This window comes from Scaptodrosophila lebanonensis, unplaced genomic scaffold (assembly GCF_003285725.1).
Source record: "Scaptodrosophila lebanonensis strain 11010-0011.00,11010-0021.00 unplaced genomic scaffold, SlebRS2 tig00000080-arrow-pilon, whole genome shotgun sequence".
NCBI lineage: Eukaryota > Metazoa > Arthropoda > Insecta > Diptera > Drosophilidae > Scaptodrosophila > Scaptodrosophila lebanonensis.
The window spans coordinates 5,126,117-5,145,934 of NW_022060561.1; the positions used below are offsets into that span (position 1 = coordinate 5,126,117).

The 19,818-nt window shown below is 40.0% G+C and overlaps 5 protein-coding genes across 6 annotated transcripts; 3 read left to right on the forward strand and 2 right to left on the reverse strand.

Moving 5' to 3' along the window:
- Positions 1 to 4,622: 4,622 nt before the first annotated feature.
- LOC115626101 (WW domain-containing protein C660.06) lies at positions 4,623 to 5,683 on the forward strand. The gene is made up of 2 exons (XM_030521353.1): positions 4,623 to 5,049; positions 5,130 to 5,683. The coding sequence occupies exons 1-2, from the start codon at positions 4,623 to 4,625 to the stop codon at positions 5,681 to 5,683; spliced, it is 981 nt and encodes a 326-aa protein (XP_030377213.1).
- A 734-nt stretch (positions 5,684 to 6,417) lies between these two features.
- Positions 6,418 to 7,980, reverse strand: LOC115625976 (protein fuzzy homolog). Its single transcript, XM_030521219.1, has 3 exons — positions 7,855 to 7,980; positions 6,712 to 7,793; positions 6,418 to 6,648 (listed from the first exon to the last, which is right to left on the reverse strand). The coding sequence occupies exons 1-3, from the start codon at positions 7,930 to 7,932 to the stop codon at positions 6,591 to 6,593; spliced, it is 1,218 nt and encodes a 405-aa protein (XP_030377079.1). The 5' UTR covers positions 7,933 to 7,980; the 3' UTR covers positions 6,418 to 6,590.
- A 128-nt stretch (positions 7,981 to 8,108) lies between these two features.
- On the forward strand, positions 8,109 to 9,844 carry LOC115625897 (regulator of nonsense transcripts 3B). The gene is made up of 3 exons (XM_030521126.1): positions 8,109 to 8,237; positions 8,301 to 9,449; positions 9,506 to 9,844. The coding sequence occupies exons 1-3, from the start codon at positions 8,127 to 8,129 to the stop codon at positions 9,794 to 9,796; spliced, it is 1,551 nt and encodes a 516-aa protein (XP_030376986.1). The 5' UTR covers positions 8,109 to 8,126; the 3' UTR covers positions 9,797 to 9,844.
- A 381-nt stretch (positions 9,845 to 10,225) lies between these two features.
- LOC115625819 (exportin-1) lies at positions 10,226 to 16,652 on the forward strand. 2 transcript variants are annotated; one of them, XM_030521009.1, is made up of 8 exons: positions 10,226 to 10,519; positions 10,950 to 12,607; positions 12,672 to 13,042; positions 13,102 to 13,581; positions 14,066 to 14,398; positions 14,469 to 14,834; positions 15,327 to 15,496; positions 16,483 to 16,652. In XM_030521009.1, the coding sequence occupies exons 2-7, from the start codon at positions 11,119 to 11,121 to the stop codon at positions 15,474 to 15,476; spliced, it is 3,189 nt and encodes a 1,062-aa protein (XP_030376869.1). In that variant the 5' UTR covers positions 10,226 to 10,519; positions 10,950 to 11,118; the 3' UTR covers positions 15,477 to 15,496; positions 16,483 to 16,652. The 2 variants fall into 2 exon arrangements, with proteins under 2 accessions (XP_030376869.1, XP_030376868.1); XM_030521008.1 differs by lacking the exon at positions 16,483 to 16,652 and having other exon boundaries at positions 15,327 to 15,859.
- A 442-nt stretch (positions 16,653 to 17,094) lies between these two features.
- On the reverse strand, positions 17,095 to 19,746 carry LOC115625840. The gene has a single exon (XM_030521043.1). The coding sequence runs from the start codon at positions 19,377 to 19,379 to the stop codon at positions 17,817 to 17,819; it is 1,563 nt and encodes a 520-aa protein (XP_030376903.1). The 5' UTR covers positions 19,380 to 19,746; the 3' UTR covers positions 17,095 to 17,816.
- Between the last annotated feature and the right edge of the window lie 72 nt (positions 19,747 to 19,818).

The following is a 19,818-nucleotide window of genomic DNA, read 5'->3' on the forward strand; positions in this document are numbered from 1 at the left end:
GTTGCACACCCAGTAACGCGTTGGGTCCCAGAAGTTACGAGTAGGTGTAGCACTGGTGCCCGAACAAGATGGCTTGTCGTTTCCATCGGGATCGCAGTTAATGGAAGCACCGTAGGCTACAGCCACGACTACAGCCAGGCAGAGGAGGATAAGAGCTGCAATATGGGGTATATAGTATGTATGAGCATTTCGAATTATGGATGTATCTAGTAAACTGTCTACTCACTAGACTTCATAGTGACAGGAGTGGTTGCGCTTCAGACTAACGATTGCTACTGAATAATATCGAATAGCGCCTTTCGGGCTTTTATACGAATAAAAATGAGATAATCAAACATATTGTCGTTGGTGTACCTGTTAAAACACGTATTACAGATGTATCTGTCTCAATAACACACATTGTCTTATTGCTTCCAAATTCTGGTACGTACGATATCTTGACTGAGGATTATGGTTGGTACGGCAGTGACTAATTGGTATTACTTCATGATTTGTTAAAGTCCAACACATTCACATTTATCACTTAGCGTTAAAGATAATGCGTCTCGAACACCTTTCTAAAATCACAAAATTACTTTCCATATTAACTTCCAAACGTGAAAAATGTAAAAGCTAAGATAAACAGGAATCTTTCTAAAATCTTATCGGCTTCATCAGATCTACTAATATCTTCTTTAAGATTGTTTACTCTCGAAGTGTTAAGAAAACTAAATCGATTATCTTGTTCCTTTAGCAATATATTTCCGCCTTATTGAAATAATATTATATTATATCATAGAATATTATAATATATATAAATAATATAATATTATATATTACATTATTACAATTCGACTTTAATTTCAACACTGTCCTTTTTTTAAATGACTAGATTTTTTCCCAAATTCTGTTGCCCTTCAGCGGCGCCCAAATCATACAGAACTAAGTAGGCATCTAAAACTTAGTCAGCATTCGGCTTTTGGAAAATACTTACAGGACAAATTGTAAGAAATGCGGGCGATCTATGACCTTTTTTAGGTTAGGATCAAAGTCGAAATGTCTGCCAAATCAAAAATACCAACACTGTAAAAGTCTTCCTGTAACAATAAATGTGCGCATTTTTTTCTAGAAATAATCTTTATTGATAGTTATTGTAATAATAATAGACAACTCGTCAAAAATAAAATCCGCAGCACATATTTGATATCCACTACTATATTCCACTGCTATATTCTATTAAATCAATCAAGTAAATTATTTCAAGCCATCTTGCATTTGTGTGGGACTTTATTGAGTTAATTTGCTTTGTTTGCCAAAGTCAAGTAGAAACATCTGCCAAAATTGCGAATAAAGTTTAGGTTAGTTAGTTAGTATGCTTCATTTTATTTTTCAGTCCTTTTGCTTATTAGGTCCGAAACTTTTCTAGCGAACCTCCATTCATTTGCTGATATGAGCAAATGCTTAATTTTCTTACCTTCGTATGTACTCGCACATGACGGCATCCTGTTGAGCTCTATCACTACCCCTTACGTTATACCTATGATAAGAGCTTCGGAAATGTTCTCAGACCAATCACATACCTAATTCCGCGAAATGCTTTTAAATTTCTAAAAAAAAAAAGAAAAAAAAAAAGAAAGCTGATAACCTGTCGCATTTTGATTAGCAGAATAGAAATACAAGAGTTCTTCAGGCCAGACTTTTTGCAATTTTTTATTGCAAGCTCGCTCAAGGCACGTGTCGGAAATACAAGAAGTTAGATCTATGATAAAAATATATTCGCAATATGTCGATTTTTTACAGACCGCGTCACTAATCTTAATTACACCCATCCTATGGTTATCTGAATCTACTGGATTACATAGTTTGTTCAACTGATTAGAAAGATAGTTTATTTTATATATGCATGTATTACCTTAGTGGACGAAATAAAACAAACAATAACACGCTAATAAAATGACACTCAATCAGATAGCAGTAGAGGTTAACCAGTGGATTTCCAATTGAAATACTTAGATAAGGCAAAGGAAACAAAAAGACAATATGTGACATTCATCATATCATTTGGATTTACAAGCGGAACTGTATTGAAGATTTTATGTAATACTTAATTTGAACTTTTTTGTTTAAAGGTTAAATTAAATCTGTTGCATTATAAAAATTTGGAAAAAACGATTTCAGAAATCAAAACCCCACAATATAGTATTGTAGACCAGAATGTCAAGAAATGGTAGAAACGGTAGGAGCTAGAATAACCAAACTTGATACCCAGGTTCTCCTAGGTTAGAGATAGATTAGTAATAGGTATTTCCATAACTCAACTGTTTTTATTTATCAAGTACACCTGGTTAGAGGTTGTGTCCTTATATCAAGTTTCATCGCGATAGGTCAATTCTTCATTTAGAACCTTTATACCCATAAATGTAACCTCTGGAAGTGGATACGCTTCGTTGAAACCGAATTTATCAATTCGTACTTGTTTTAGCTTAAGCACAAGGAATAATGTTATTACTTATCATGTTATCTAAAAGATTAGGTCGCATAGTTGGTCTGCAGCCGTTTGATATCAATCGTATAATCCAAGTAATATGTTTTTCATACTTCACGATCAATTTCCACAATAGATTTAAATAGCATAATAATAATTGCATTCCTTTTTACATTTTATTCCAAAGCTTAAATAAAAACATACACTGATTTAGAAATATGGAATTATAAAAAGAAAATTAAAAGTAATAAAATGCCGGAAAAAGCAGCAATTGTTGTTGATTGAATTTATTATCTGCTAGGGAAACGGACACATCAGGCTTCAACTTATTTTCTTTTTAAACTAAATCAATTTGAAATATGGTACTAGTATTTATTAATCAAGTAAATGTAAATCGGTCAAGGCATTGTGGTGATATCAAGAGTTTGGCCCACTAAACAGATATAGCCACTTCAAGTAATTATCTGTGATATATTTTGTCTAATCGTCAGAGGCAGATTATTATTGTACATTTATTTTTAAATGTTGACACATATACGTATAAGAAAGTCAATTCCATTTGCTAAACATTTAATAAAATAACACTTATCTCGATCTTCTTCAACTAGCTGCGTGTTTCAAATTTATTTTTGGAGAACTTTTCATTCAATATCAGTATTGTCTTTTAAAACTCCGTTTAATCTTTAAACGATTTTGAATAATTCAGTAAATTGCATGGACGATCATAACTTCAAATCTTTTCTATTAAAAAAAAGGCTATCATATGTGAATATCCCCAATGTCAACATATTTTCCATAAGTTTCTGGCAATTAAGAAATGTGAACGCCCACATACGATTCGATATCTCTGACAAAGGTAATGCAAGCAGCCATGATGAACGGCGATAATTTCTTAACTCTCTTAATAGACAAGCGTTTTGTGGCTTGAGCTTCCCAAGGTATTTTGCTTAGGGTTGGAATTACGAGGGGGGTTCGAGAAATTGTATGCCACAGGTTTTATATAGTTTAAGAAATGCCTGAGACTTCTGTCGCAAAACATCAATTAAAGAGCTAACATGTATTTTATTTTATTAACCAACAACGACAATGAGTCAGTCACTTTAATTTTCCAACTACACGCCATGCTGGGCACGTTGATGAAACGTCGAAATGAAAAGTGAAAAGACAGACTCTGGTTACCCCAACTATAAATTCGTACTCCTTTGTACAGTCAAATGTGGCTTAAATGAAATGAATTTCAATTAATTTTACTTACGATTTTGTTTTGTTAAATAGTAAATAAATGTCAACATTTTTATCAATATATTTAGAAAAGAGCAAAAATCATTTTGGCTTGAGCGCAATTTTCTAAGAAACACTCTTAGTGTTTTTTAATTTTAATATCTTCAGTTCAAAATAATATTTTAAAGTAAGCCTCCGTACTATTCCGATTGTAATTTCGCATTGAATAAGTATTTTTGCTTAAGAAACCTATTGCCTATATGAAGAAATTACACTAATTAAATAAACTTGTCGTGTTAAATGGGGGTTCCAATCTGAACTGAATAATACTTAAGATAAAATGCTTTAATTTTGCAATGGAAATTAACAACCCATTCATAAATATTGGGTAATTGCAATTTACGAAAGGAATGAACAACCTAAGGTATGGATCGCAATGTTGAAAAAAAGAACAGACAAAAGCACTCAAACAATGCTTATAAATATATACGTGATCAAATTTTGATAAACACAAATTGTTAAATTCTCGTAAATCCAGAAAATTATATCGAAAGAGGCTAGATCCTTAAAACCGCATTACTCAATAGCTTTTGCGGAATTGCGAGCGTTTACCAATTTCAATTCCACCCAATTCAAATCAGTCTTTGTGCCGTTCTATGCGCTTCTCATGCACTAATATAGGTTATATTCACTGTACAAGCGTAGACCTGGCGAAAGAACCCGCTGCTGGCGTCACTAATAAGACCCAATGCATGGGGGAGACGACGCCAGCGAAGCGCACCCACACACTCGGATTTGACAATTTCAGGCTCAAATTGCCAAAGCGCAATTTGTCGCCAACGATTCGTAGACTTCGTCAGGTTGGCGTTTAGGTGTTGTAATACTTGGGCGATGTTTTATAAAGTCATTGACTTGAAGGCATGCGAGCTTAGTTGCAATGTTCAAAGCTAAACGGAAACTACTCGCATTGGCCACGTCGAGCCTGTGCCTCTTAACTTTGGCACTCGGCCAGGCCCAAAACAATACCACTATTGGACGCGTCGAGCCACTTAAGCTGACCTCTTTGACTGGATACGCGACCCCAACAAATAAACGTGAGATCCCAAGCCTAACACAGGATCTAACAGGCTCAGCAACAGCGAAAAGCTATGAGCCGCCCCCTGAGTTCTATAGAGGACCAGGCTCTACCAGTTCGGATAGCACCGCAGCCAGCTTTCTATCGAAATCAACGAGCGTACTTGGGTCGGGGGGACATTTGGGCAGTGTGGGGGAGAGCCTAAGCGAGGCTTACAACAAGTGGCGTAATGGAGGCAAATTTAATTACAACTTGCCGGGCAGTGCGCTGCAAGATCGCATCAGTGTGGGTAAGTACCAGAAGAAGGTGCATCAAGATTAGTCTCATTCTCAAAACCATCCCTGCACCCAACGTAACTTCACTTTTAAGAACATTTACTAAACTTTAGTTCTATAGGCCATTATGGGAGTACTGGACACAACACAGGCAGTCACGGCAGTGTTGGATATGCCTACGAAAGTCATCCGCTTGAATACGGACATGGAGGAAGTGGTGCCGGAGGTGGTGCCAGCATTGGTGGCCATCATTACGGTGGGCCATCATATTATGGATCTAGTACGAGCGCCGAAACAGGCGTACCTTTTGATGTGTACAGCGGCAGGCCAGGACTTGGAGGGGGCCATGGACACTATCCCGGGGCTGGGGGCGAATACTCCTACTCATACCCCATTGAGGGATCTGCTCATGAAATAGCCACACATAAGGGACCGCATGATTTATCGCAAAAGGCTTTGTTAGCCAAAAGTTTTCTAATTCCTTTGGCCAGCGCTGCGGTATTGGGAATTGCAGCCGCCCTGGTCAGCAATCCACTGCTTCTACAACTGGGCACAGTTTCGGGAGTTGGACCCACAATCGTAGGAAAACGAAAGCGACGCGAGACTAACAAAAATAAATTGCAACGAGCCTATGCGGGCCATAAGTAACAAATCAATTTGAGAAACTATCCATAATAAATGCGGAGCTTTAACTCTCGAAATCTAGGATATTAAAGATCTTTGTGATAGTACATAGCTTAAGGTGTGTAAAAGAGTTCAGTTCAATTTTATTTGCCACGGTTTAAATCCTTCTAGATGATGGGATTTCCAAGGGAGAAAACAAATTTCTTTATACACTCGATTGAAAATTACGTTCGTTACTTCAGTCATTTTGGTGTGCTTTGACGTTCGCCGGATCGTAATACCAATCTTGATAAGTAGATATAATTTAAAGGTTTGTATAGCGTTGATATTAACAGAAGCCAACGCTGCACTCAGGCAATGAGTACAACGTAGTAGATAATTGTAAGACAATGTTAAAGAATTTGAAGATAAAGTAAGCTAATACATATGTATATCTTTCTGTTAATAATACGTTTATATGTAGACTACGACGGTGAAAAGGGGGATCTACAGTCATATGAAGTGTGTCGTGTTACTTAATTAAAAAAAAGATTAGTTTTTCCACACAGACTTATCGTTATTAGATAACGTACAGCTTTCTTTATAGATTTTTTTAATTGAATGTAAAAAAACATATAAATAATAAAATTAGTATGTTTTTTCTATTTTAGTAGCGACACCTTAATTATATTGAACCCCTGGAGATTGTGTATAAAAGTTTTCGGCAATCTTAATAACAAATGAAAGATGTTAACAATAATTAAAATTCGTGGGCTCAAACTCGGGTAAAAGTGTTGATCATATCAAACCTGCAGTAGCTTCGATGATGCCAACCATATTATAAGTTATGGTTAAAGAAGTAGATTTAATATTTTTCTTTTAATATAATGGACGGAAATTGTATAGCTTAATCTTACATAGATTCAGTCTTATGTTTGTTTCTCGTTGCGGCTCACCAGCAAACGGCCTTATCCTGTAGTAAATTCGCATGCACGCGCTGTGCCACAAATCTATAAAAAAAGAGATTAAAAGGATTACGTTATCAAAATTGCTTGTAATTTTGGACTAATCACCTCATGGTGTGCGTCGGTACAGCAGCAACAAAAAGCAGAAAAATTACATTGTGATGCTCATCAGCCTGCGCAAAGCATTTGTGATAGTCCGAGCACCAATACTGGTCTATTAGTGTAGTATGATTGCCTGCATCGCTATCACCTCCTTCTTCCAGCTGGTGCATGGCCTCCAACGTCTGATCAAAGAATTTTTTCAGCATATTTAGGCGCTGTAAGTCGCCTACAATAATGCGCTTTGCACTGACCGACTGATTGCGCAAATTACGCGTGAAAACGCACTTACGCGTCTGCGTATTGATCAGTATGAGAGCCAGCACATGGGCATCAATGTCCAGCTGCTCGGGTAGACTGCGCGGCACACAGCGTTCCACGGCTCCTAGCATATTGGCATCGTTGCGATAGGCGCTGAGTGCCTGTGCATGCAGCTCGCGGAACGGTGGCTCAGAGCCACACAACACACACAGCACACTGTTTGCCGCCACGGGAACGCTGACAAACCGGTAAGCTATATTTGGACTCTTGATGGGCAAATAAACAGGCACATCCAGCTGCAGCGTGCTGGACGAATTCAGCAGCAGCAACAAGAGCTCCCTATCCACAGTGTTCAGGTCCCACCAGCCCTCGGTGGCCACCGCAATGCGACCGCCCACTACAAGACAACAGAATAAAGATCCACACTGTCCACTAAATTCGTTTAAGCGCTGTAGCAGCTGCGCATTCTCCGAGGCCAGTACACAATCCGTATAGCCGAGCAGTTGCGATCCTGCGCTGGCTGCCTCCAAAGCAGCATCAACTATGGGTCCATAGTTCTTGGCATCCTTCTTTAAACGTTCTAGGAATGCTGGATTCGCCATCTCATCTCGGCTGACGAATAGCGCAATCGCACCGAAGACCAACTCACTCAGAGAATTTAGCGCGATTTCACTCCCGCGACCACACACAATTATGGTTATGACATTATGAAAGTCTCGCCAAATGTAGGTCCACTCAGAGTCATCAGAGTGTGTGGCTTGCAATTGTATTCCTAGAGACTTAAAGTACATGTGTATTCCATTCAGCGAGGCAACAGTCGAGAAGGGAAGCTGCCAAAACGAAAGCAACAGGTTTAATTCAACGTAAGGCAACAACAAGTTTAACAATTACATTATCACAATCTCCTTTCTTGCGTGTGAATATGGGTAAGCCTCCATTTGTGGTAAGACAAAGTAAATAAATAGACATTGCACTCAAAAACAATTGCAAAGAAAAACTTTTTAAAGTCCGCTGCTGTAGCGTAAACCAACATCTACAGTATTCTTGTTTAGTATTTCCATTGTTGAGTCCCTGGTTGACAAACACTGAAATTTTTCATTATTTTCGGTGTCCGCTAGCTTGGGCACTCTACGACTTTCAGTTTTAAGAATAGCATGTGAAAAATGTCTGAAAATATAAAAGATGAAGCGGAAAAATGTAATAATTCCGACAAACCTAAGGTCAATAAGCGGCGTGATAGAAAGGATCGTGGGAATAACAACCATTCCATAAAAGTGAGTTTCTTTCTAAAGAAGTGATGCACCAACAATTCTGTAAATACAACATAAAACTTGCAGATTGTGGTTCGACACTTGCCGCCAACGATGACAGAGGAAGAGTTTTTAGAACAAGTTGATCCGTTGCCGGAAAACAATTCGTTTCACTACTGTCCAGCCGACTGGACCTTGGCCCAGGATGCCACCTGCCGGGCTTATATTTCGATGAAAAACAATGCTGACGTCCTCCAATTTCGTGACCGTTTCGATAGCTATGTATTTGTCGACTCTAAAGGTGAAGAGTACGTGGCCATTGTGGAATATGCTCCATTTCAACGGTTCGCCAAGAACAAAGCTAAGCCTGATAACAAGGTCAATACCATTGAGTGTGAATCACACTTTCAGGAGTTCATACAAAAATTGACTGAGGAGCGCGATGAGGCGAGCCGTCTTGGGGAGGTTCCCATTGATTTCAACTTTAAAACCGAGGAGACGGTAAAGTCGACTCCGCTGCTTCAGTATTTGGCAAACAAAAAGGAAAAGAGGCGTGAAGAGGCTCGCAAACGCAGCGAAGAAAAACGAAAGCAGCGCGAAGAGCAGAAGCAACAGCGGGAAAACGCGAAGGACGTCGATGCAGAAAATAAAAAGCCCAGTGGAAGTGGAAATTCAAAAAAAGGCGCTGTCAAGGATTCCCAAGGAACTCAAGAGGAACAAACAAAGAGCTCACGCGCAAAGCGCCGCTCTGAGCGTGACCAGCGCCGCCGCGAGGAGCACGAACAACGAAAATTAATGCGAGACAAAGGTGACCGGAACGATAGAGTGGATAAAGAAAAGCTTGGCAAGTCTTCAAAACAAAACAAGAACGCTAACAAAGATCGTCAAAAGGCTTCCAAGGAAATCACTATCCTTAAAAAGGAGAACAAAACGGAAATAAAACCGGCGGCCTCAGAAAATCCCGATAATACCAATGAAGCTAAGAGTACGGATGACGGTGTTCAGGAAACTATTGAGAAAAGCACTGTAAAGGACTCCAATGAAACTGGCGATGTCAATGAAACGGTAAAAGATTTTATAAAGGCAGCTGTAAGCTCCAAAGAGACTAATGAACCATCAATGGAAGCACCCTCCGTGACAGAAAAGAAATCAAAAAAGCCAGAAAAAACAGGAAATAAGGAAAGTTCAAAATCTGCAAGCCAGCGTGCATACGAGGAGAGACGGATTCGAAATAAGGTAAGTCGCTATGAGGGATGTAAAGTTAAAACATAAGGCTATGTGAATCTTCACAGGATCGTCCATCAATTGCTATATATCAGCCTAAAGCGCGCCTGCGTCTAGGATCGGAAGACACTGGGTCGCCGAGTTGCAGCAAGGATGCAACCTTAAAATCAGATCCGCAGCGCACAGCTGGATCCGATGGAGAGTCCTCCCTACCCGATGACCAACCTACCAAGAAGAATAAAAGACATGGCAGGCGTAACAGATCAAAGCATTCGGACGCAACTGACAATGTTGAGCACGAACGCCAAATATCAAAATCTTCCGAAAGCAGCACAAGTGCGAATTCTAAGATCTCTTAAAGGTTCTAACAACTTTCAATAAATGTCGAAAACAATTTTTGAAAATCATTTTGAGATTATAATTGCAGTTGTCGGAAATAAACGTATGTAATAATAATACTACAACCATAAAAACTTTTACTTTGCCGGATTATTAGTCCCATATATATTCCAGGGCTGACGAAAATGTTCACAGCAATCCAATGTTACCCCAACTGATAATATTCAGCAGTGTTGCTCCACTGCGTTGAAGGTACCGGACTATGAGAATTGTTTAAAAAACACCGAAATAAATGTAATTTAACTGGCTTTGTTACCCTTATTGTGGGATAATATGCAGAAATTTGTGTTTAGAACTATTTTTATGAGGCGCTGAAACCGATTGTTTTTCTTTATTCAAACGGTGCCGCCGCCGCGCATGACGCTAAAGTAACGCGAGCAAGAAGAAGAAGCAGCAGCAGAACTCACATCACACAGCAGCAGGCAGCGCGTTGGGAAAAAAGTACTGCGAAAAAAATTTGTTTAAACACAAAGTGATCGCTACGTTGTTTAGCAAATGCAATAAAAGTTTGCATCGTGGATTGTGCAAATGAAATAAGTTGGAAACTACAATTTCTATTCCGGTGTGCCCAAATAATTGCCGTCGTCTGTGACAAAAAAATAGTAGTAGCCTTTTCCACTGCCCATTTGCGCTTTTCATTTTGCACGCTGCTTCGCTACGCTTTTTGGCGAACTCTGGAATTGGTGAGTCCGTGAAAATATATTACAAAAATTGCGAGCACATGCGTTTCTCTTCATTTACAATATATTAATGTTGTACAACAATGTACGCATGTATTAAGCAGATTTGTGAAATGCCGCCGCAGTCTCGGCGGCGCACCAACGACGTCAACGAATGCCACTTTAAGTGTGTGTGTGTGTGTGTGAGAGCTGTTTCAATGCGGCATTGTTGTATATGTGTGAGTGTATGTGCGCAAAAAATGTAAGCAGTAGCAGAAGCGCGCCACAGCGAGCAGCGTGCGTTTATGGATATGTATGCATGTGTGTGTGCGTGTGCCCAAAAAGAAAATAAGAAAATATAAAAAATATGGTGAATGTGCCGAAAAACGCAATAAATTTCATTTCGATTTCTTGTTGTTCCTTTTAAACGTGCCCTCTCTATGTATCCATGCAGATCCAGCAGCCAACCAACCGGGTAGCCAACAACAATAACAAAACGTTTGACAAGCGGTGCCCCGACTTTTTAGCTGAAGAAGGAGCTAGCAGCTAGCCAAAAATCCATCAAAATTAACGCGGACACAGCTGAGCGACGCAGACGCGAACGCTGCTTCTATTACAAAAAGATGGCGATGTTAACGACCGAAGAGGCGAGCAAGTTGCTCGACTTCTCACAGAAGTTGGATATAAATTTGCTCGATAAGATTGTCGAGGTATTGTATTCAGCTCAGGGTGAACAACAGCGACTGGCGCAAGATATACTCACCACACTGAAAGAGCATCCAGAGGCATGGACACGGGTCGACAGCATACTCGAATATTCACAGAATCAACAAACTAAATTCTATGCGCTCCAAATACTTGAGGAGGTAATCAAGACGCGCTGGAAGGTTTTGCCGCGCAATCAGTGTGAAGGCATTAAGAAATATGTGGTCAGTCTGATCATTAAAACATCCTCGGATCCGGCTATCATGGAGCAGAACAAAGTTTATTTGAACAAACTGAATATGATACTGGTGCAGATATTAAAACGTGAGTGGCCACGTAATTGGGAAACGTTCATCAGTGACATTGTGGGCGCGTCCAAGACAAATGAGAGTTTGTGCATGAACAATATGGTCATATTGAAGAATCTGAGCGAGGAGGTGTTTGACTTTTCAATTGGCCAAATAACGCAAACAAAGGCGAAGCATTTAAAGGATACCATGTGCTCGGAATTCTCGCAAATATTTACGCTATGCTCCTTTGTGCTGGAGAACTCAATGAATGCAGCACTTATACATGTCACGTTGGAGACGCTGTTACGTTTCCTTAACTGGATACCGTTGGGCTACATCTTTGAGACAACGCTTATCGAGACGCTAATCTTCAAGTTTCTTAGCGTGCCCATGTTTCGCAATGTAACCCTGAAGTGCCTGTCGGAAATTGCCGGTTTGACCGTTCCCAATTACAACGAGAACTTTGCCACACTATTTAAGGACACTATGGTGCAGTTGGATCAGATTATTGGGCAAAATATGAACATGAATCATGTATTCCAGTGTGGCAGTGATACGGAACAGGAATTTGTTCAGAATCTGGCCATGTTCTTGTGCACGTTCCTTAAAGAGCACGGAAAACTGGTGGAGGATGCCAAATATGTCGATTATTTAAATCAGGCACTAATGTATTTGGTAATGATCAGCGAAGTGGAAGATGTAGAGGTCTTCAAGATTTGTCTAGAGTATTGGAATAGCTTGGTTGAGGACCTGTACAATACTGAGTTCTTCCATCCCAATCTGGACAGCTCAAAACGGCAGCAAGTTTATCCAAGGAGGCGCTTCTATGCAGCCATTTTGTCAAAGGTGCGCTTCATTATGATTTCACGAATGGCTAAGCCGGAGGAAGTGCTCGTGGTCGAGAACGAGAACGGCGAGGTGGTGCGAGAATTTATGAAGGATACCAATTCAATTAACTTGTATAAGAACATGCGTGAGACTTTGGTATTCTTGACGCATTTGGATTGTGTGGACACTGATCGCATTATGACGCTTAAGCTTATGAATCAAGTCAACGGCACCGAGTTTTCTTGGAAGAATCTGAACACGTTGTGCTGGGCCATCGGCTCCATATCGGGTAAGTTGTATTGCTAGCATTCTGCCCTGCAGCTTCTTTTGACGCACATAATCCTATTGCTTAGGTGCTTTCTGCGAGGAGGACGAGAAACGTTTCCTCGTCACTGTCATCAAAGATCTGCTTGGCTTGTGCGAGCAGAAAAAGGGCAAGGATAACAAGGCGATAATCGCATCCAACATTATGTACGTGGTTGGCCAGTATCCGCGGTTCTTGCGAGCGCATTGGAAATTCCTCAAAACAGTGGTAAACAAGCTCTTTGAATTTATGCACGAAACGCACGATGGTGTCCAGGATATGGCATGCGATACGTTCATTAAAATAGCCATCAAGTGTCGTCGCTACTTTGTCACCATACAACCGAATGAGGCCTGCACTTTCATCGATGAGATATTGGGCTCGATGAGCAGCATTATTTGTGATCTACAGCCGCAGCAGGTAAGTTCGGAACTGATTGAAAAAAACATTATAAGACTTAAAAGGTTGATTTTTTTTAGGTGCATACCTTCTATGAGGCAGTTGGCTACATGATCTCCGCCCAGGTTGATCAGGTGCAACAGGATGCGCTTATTGAACGCTACATGATGCTTCCCAATCAGGTCTGGGACGATATCATCTCGCGCGCATCAAAAAATGTAGATTTTCTGAAGAACATGACAGCTGTCAAGCAATTGGGCAGCATATTAAAGACGAATGTAGCCGCGTGCAAGGCTCTGGGCCATGCATACGTAATACAATTGGGTCGGATCTATTTAGATATGTTGAATGTGTATAAAATCACATCGGAGAATATTATACAGGCCATTGAGCTAAATGGCGTGAATGTGAACAATCAACCATTGATCAAATCAATGCATGTCGTTAAGAAGGAAACACTCAACTTAATCTCCGAATGGGTTTCACGATCCAATGAGAATCAACTGGTAATGGACAACTTCATACCGCCCTTGTTGGATGCTGTTCTAATGGACTATCAGGTGAGTGTTATAATAACTACAATCTTACCGTTAGAAATATGTATATATTTAGATGTGATTTAAATAAGAAACAAAATCTCTATTAGAATACAAAATATTAATTCATATCCGGATATTTATTTGTGCACGAGCACAAATATTTTTATTATTTTATTAAATAGATGGATGATTGGCTGTAAATATTATTACCACATAACATTAAAAATTGATTAATGAGAAATAGACAAAATTTCCAATAATTAGAATTAGGCTTTAAGAACTTTTGGAGTGCATCTAAATACTCGTATAGTCGTGACTTCTACATTTAAAAGAATACTAGAAGAGAAATTTATATTTGAAAGGTTTGAAAACAGAAACCATTTCGAAAGCGATATTGATACAATATTTTCGATTGCTAAAAGCAAAGGCTACTACTTCAAATAGTTCTTAATGTAATAGTTATTATTTTATTTATGATCCTGATCTGATTAATCTATTCCTACAGCGCTGTAAGGTGCCCTCGGCGCGTGAGCCAAAAGTGTTGAGCGCCATGGCCACCATTGTGCACAAGCTGCGACAGCATATCACCAATGAAGTACCAAAAATCTTCGATGCCGTCTTCGACTGCACGCTGGACATGATCAATAAGAACTTCGAGGATTTCCCACAACATCGTCTAAGCTTCTACGAGCTGCTGCAGGCCGTCAATGCGCACTGTTTCAAGGCGTTCCTCAACATACCCCCGGCACAGTTCAAACTGGTCTTTGACTCTGTGGTGTGGGCCTTCAAACACAGCATGCGTAATGTTGCTGATATGGGTTTGAACATACTGTATAAGGTGAGTTAACAGTTATCTATATATATATACACCCACTATTAATTATTCATTCAATACTAATGTCTGACAGATGCTGCAAAACTTGGAACAACATCCGAATGCTGCGCAAAGTTTCTATCAGACATATTTTACGGACATCCTTATGCAAATATTCTCTGTTGTAACCGACACTTCGCATACGGCCGGTTTGCCGAATCACGCCATTATCCTGGCCTACATGTTCTCATTGGTGGAGAATCGTAAGATTACGGTGGACTTGGGTCCCATACCCGACAATATGATATTCATACAGGAATATGTTGCGTCACTGCTCAAGTCCGCATTTAATCACCTTTCGGATAATCAGATTAAAGTCTTTGTAACTGGCCTGTTTAATTTGGATGAGAATGTGCAAGCATTTAAGGAGCATTTGAGAGATTTTCTCATACAAATACGCGTAAGTAACCACTAGCCATTAATATCCCAATCCCAATTGAGTTTTCATCTAGTTATTTATTCAAAAGCCAAATTATCCAATTGGAACAACACTTTCTGAGATAATTACATCATCTAGGTAGGCTTAGAAAGCACTAAGATCACTGGGATCAGCCAGCATTTAACGATGTTAAAAAACTGCGATTTTGAAATATGATTTCGGTGCTTGAAGCTATCATTATTTCAATTAGTGATAATACTTATTGAATAATAATAGTGCATATTAGTATCGACACTATCGCTAATGTTAGCTCGAAGCATCGTCCGTTAATATACTATCGATACTTTCCAGCCGTGTAAAAGCTTTGCAACACTATTCTGAAAGTTTGTGTTTTGGAGTCATTAGACTATATTTTCAGGATTATATCTTTATTCTCGGGACTAGGGATCTTATTTTTACTATAATTATAATACTGTTACGTTTAACTAAACATCTTGTTGATTTCGCTTTCAGGAGGCCACTGGCGAGGATGACTCTGACTTGTATCTAGAGGAGCGTGAATTGGCATTGGCTGAGGAACAGGCCAATAAACGCCAAATGCAACGTAATATTCCGGGCATGTTGAATCCGCATGAATTGCCAGAGGATATGCAGGATGAATAGATGCCGTTGAAATGTTTCATGTTAGTTGAAGCTCATGATTTTGATTATAAAATGATGCGATGTATGAGTGTTTCTCCGCAATTTGGAGAAAGTATAAATGTTTGTTTGATTGAATGCAGATAAGTTAAACGTTATATATATTTACTTATATACACAAACGCCCCCTCACACATACACACACACACACACACAACCATAATACAACAAATGCGTTTATGTTGATTGTGTAGAGCCGTAGCCGAATAGTAACTATCAATCCCCACAATAAAAAGTAACGAAAGCGGTTAATCTGCGCGATTACATAAATTAATATGATAAACATATTATGCGCATTGACACACATACACACAAACGTGACACCCCGCATTGTAGCAAGCAAAAAATGGAAGAAAATCTTTATACTAATTATATATATATATAAATATATTAATAATAGTGTTTGTTTGAAATTTTTTAAATGAGTATAATTGTAGAAACTGTGTATGAATGAAAACGAGCGAGCACACACAAACACACACACACAAAACACATTTAATAAAACACATTAATGATAATGATAAAAGTAAATTTAATTGTAGTTTGCCAGAAGAAACAGAAACCCAATTTCTAAAATATTTCTATGTAAACATTTGCGTAAAGAATTAGCATTACAAAAAAACAAACAAAAACGAAAATGCATTAAATAAAAACAAAAACAATAAGCACCCAAAGTGTGCAAGAAAAGTAACAACTAAAACTAACACTCACACATCCAACCACAAAAAGAAACAACAAAAAATCCATAGACATGCGTATGATTGATTGATTCTGATGTTTTATTTTTACCTTTAAATTAGTTTGTATAATAAATTTAAATAAAAATCAATTAAACATAAATATATAACAAACGCTTGTTATATCAGCATTCACAGTCGTATTTTGTTTCTCCAGCGCTACAATTTCTAAATCCTAATAACTTTGAAAATTTCAAACACAGTTTTTTAAATGATTGACAAATCTTTTTTAGCATCAAGGGCTCAACTGGACCAACTCATCGTGGATGGCCAATGCGATTGTGAAATTGTAAATTAGTTATTTTTTATTAATTACTAATCCAGCATTAAATAAAGTAAAAGTGTAAACATTTTACAAGCGTGTGCGTGCAGGAAATAAAATATTGAAGCCACAGAATAATGATTTATGATTTTTTTATTGAACAACTAAACGATCAACTGCCCATATACTCGTCGGAATATTTGCATTACGTTATATCTCCATATAGATCGGTCGTTTTTGAACGTTCTAGCTGTCCATCTAGTGGATTCGTCGGTCATTTATTCCTTATTATCATATAAACATTACATGCCTCCGATTCTGTTTTAAATAAACCCATTAGAGCCATGTACGTGACGAAGTTTGGCTTTCCACTGGGTGATAAAAAGTTGAAGAGACGGGAGATGGTCTCCTAATTCAATTATTGGATAGTTCCAAAACTTGAAACAATACTTCCTTCTATGGCTCTTCATAGACTAAGCAGCCTCAAGACCTTTTAGGTGAAACAAATGGGTTTTCTGTATAATAGTATTTATTACATATACATATGTATGTATACAATACTTAATCAATATCAATTGGGATTTGGATAACAATAAAAGCAATACAAAAATCAAACACACAGCGGTTTTCCTTTGGCCTAGCCGTTGACGGCGTTTTTTTTCTTCGAAACACATAAAAACAAAACCACAATTTACAAATACAAAGCTTGGCACAAAATTGAAGCCTTACGTACTGGTGCTGCCAACAACAACAAAAACTACTACGTACAACTTTTAAAAAGCCTTTTGCGTTGCTCGTTTACACTTACAATTAAACGATTTATAATATAATGACTAGTGATTTCAACAGACGTTGTTTTGGACGAAAGGCTCGCAGAGCTCTTAAGTACCTTTAAATGAACGAACCGAATCGTCCGCTTACGCTACAATACAATACATAAAATTGTGTATAAATAAGTATCATTTGAAACAACCGTGGTTACACAAATTTGTGTGATTTGATTTAAATACAGGGAATCGAATCACAACAATAAAACCTGATTTTTGTTTGGTTTACGAAGTGCTACATGGATGGTCGGTCTATATCTATCAGGTGTTTAAATTACACATTAGTTATAAAATCCTAGCCATGATCACTGTAAGCATTTTAAACCTATTACAGATTTTACTTGTCTTTCCTCCCTATTTATGTATGCTTCGATTCCTGTTTTGCGTTTAAAGTAGAACGGGCCGTAGAGTCCGCTTTACGTTGAGCAACCTTTAAAACGTGTTTTAATGATAAATTCGTTGTGCTTCCCAATAATTATTACTCGCTAATCGAATACGCCTTTCGCACGCATTTGCTGTGCCTTGTGATGCGCAGCTCCTCGGCCTCGTGAGGATGGTGGTGGTGATGGAGGTGGCTCAGTGAGGGCAGCTCGCTGTTATGCTGGGGTGTGGACTTATTTAACGCGTAGGTGCGTATAAAATCGATGGTCGAATAGCCTGGTGGTGTATCCGTTGACACTTTATTGATTGCTGCTGCTCCATCGGTGTTGGTGGGATTGTTGCTGCCGCTCGTTGCAATGGCGCCTGTGGAAACACTGCCCATGGTCTGGGCCTGGGCGTTCAGTGCGGCATCTAGCGCTGTGCCCGCCTCGGGCGTAACAGGAGCCGTTTGTGCGCTGGCAGTGAGTGCAGCGGCTGAAGCCATTAAAGATAGGCCGCTGCCGAAGTCATTGTTCAGCGTCTTAGGGGAACTTTGGACCGGGCTGCGCGGCTGATCCAAATCCAAGACTATATAGTTTACACCGCTGATGCTGGCGCCGCCATCACCAACACTGCTGGTGGGCGTGGTCGGCTGCTGTTGTGTGGTGCTCGTCGAGGCCACCGATTGCTGGGAGGATTCACGTTTCGGCGTTGGCTGCAGCAGCAACGGCAGATCCAAGCGATTCACATTCTCATAACAACGCTCACTGCCGCCCCCGCTGGACAAATCGAAGAGCAGACGCTCACGCAGGCTGCAAGAGCTCGGAGTATCAACATTCGCGTACATATGCAGGGAATCCATTAGCGCTGGCGCCGACTCCTGGGGCGGCATGTCCAGAGAGCAACCTTTCAGCAACGTACGGCGACGCATGGTGCTGAAGGCGCTATAGCTGCCATTGCTGGAAAACATGGTTGTCGTTGTTGTTGCCGTTAAGGGCGGTGTGTTGCTTTGTGCTGTTGCTCCATCCAATGCATTGCTGCTGCTGTTGTTGTTGTGCTCTTGGAGGGCACGCAGCGGCTGATCGAAATAGACATTGGTGTTTATGTAAGCACCCGGCGTCATTTCGCCTCCATTCATCATTTGTGTGATGGGCAAGGGATCCGGCGCGTCCTGCGGCACAGCATTAAATTCTGCCGCCTGCAATGCATCCGTCGGCATGTTCGCATTTCCCGCACGTCCCAGCAGCGGTGCCGGCTCCAAGTAGTTGTTGCTGTGCGGATTAGCATCGGTGCGGCCGAGCAGCACGGAATGTGTGGAATTCACGCGCTCACGCTCCACCTGTGCAAAGGCGTCGGTATTGATGGCATTGATGTAGCGCTGGAACATGGGATACAGAAGATCAGCATTGTGAACGCGAAATGTATAAATGCCTGGGCCGGACATACAGCGACGACCCGCCTCAAAGGAGAACAAGTCCGCATTAAGTCCGTAGCGACGCAAATGCTGCAGTGCCCATACAATGGGCTCACAACCGGGCGTTAGAAAAATTAGTTCGCGAGGATTCAATTCCAAGTAGCCGCTGCGTATAATGGGCGTCCCAGGCAGGTGTGCAACGCGCACCCGAAATACATTATCCTGGCGCAACTCATGCAATTTGTTGCTGCTGCTTATACAGCCCATGGCAAAGCTGCTGCTGTTGTTGTTGCTGTTTTCTGCGCTGCTGCTGACGACGACGGACTGCGTGGCGTTTTTTCATTCCAGGATGTATCTTTTTGCACTTTTCTGTTGATAACAGTTGCAATAACAAATAGCAAGTAGTGATGGAAGAAAATAGGAAGAAAAGAGCTTGCTGAAGTGCCACCCACTTCTAGTTGCACAACAACCTTTATATCGTTAGGCGTTGTTATCTAATTTAGTGACCAGCTTGGTTCTTAATCTGGTTGTCAAGTCTGCAGCAAGCAGACTCGGTACTTAGAGGCCACATTCCACTTGCTAACTCGCCCAGAGATGTGAAAAATGAAAGATGAAAACACAACAACAGCTTGGCACAATTGCTCGAGCAAGTACACCAATATATCGAGTGTATTAATGAGGAGTCTAAATAAATATCGATAGTTTA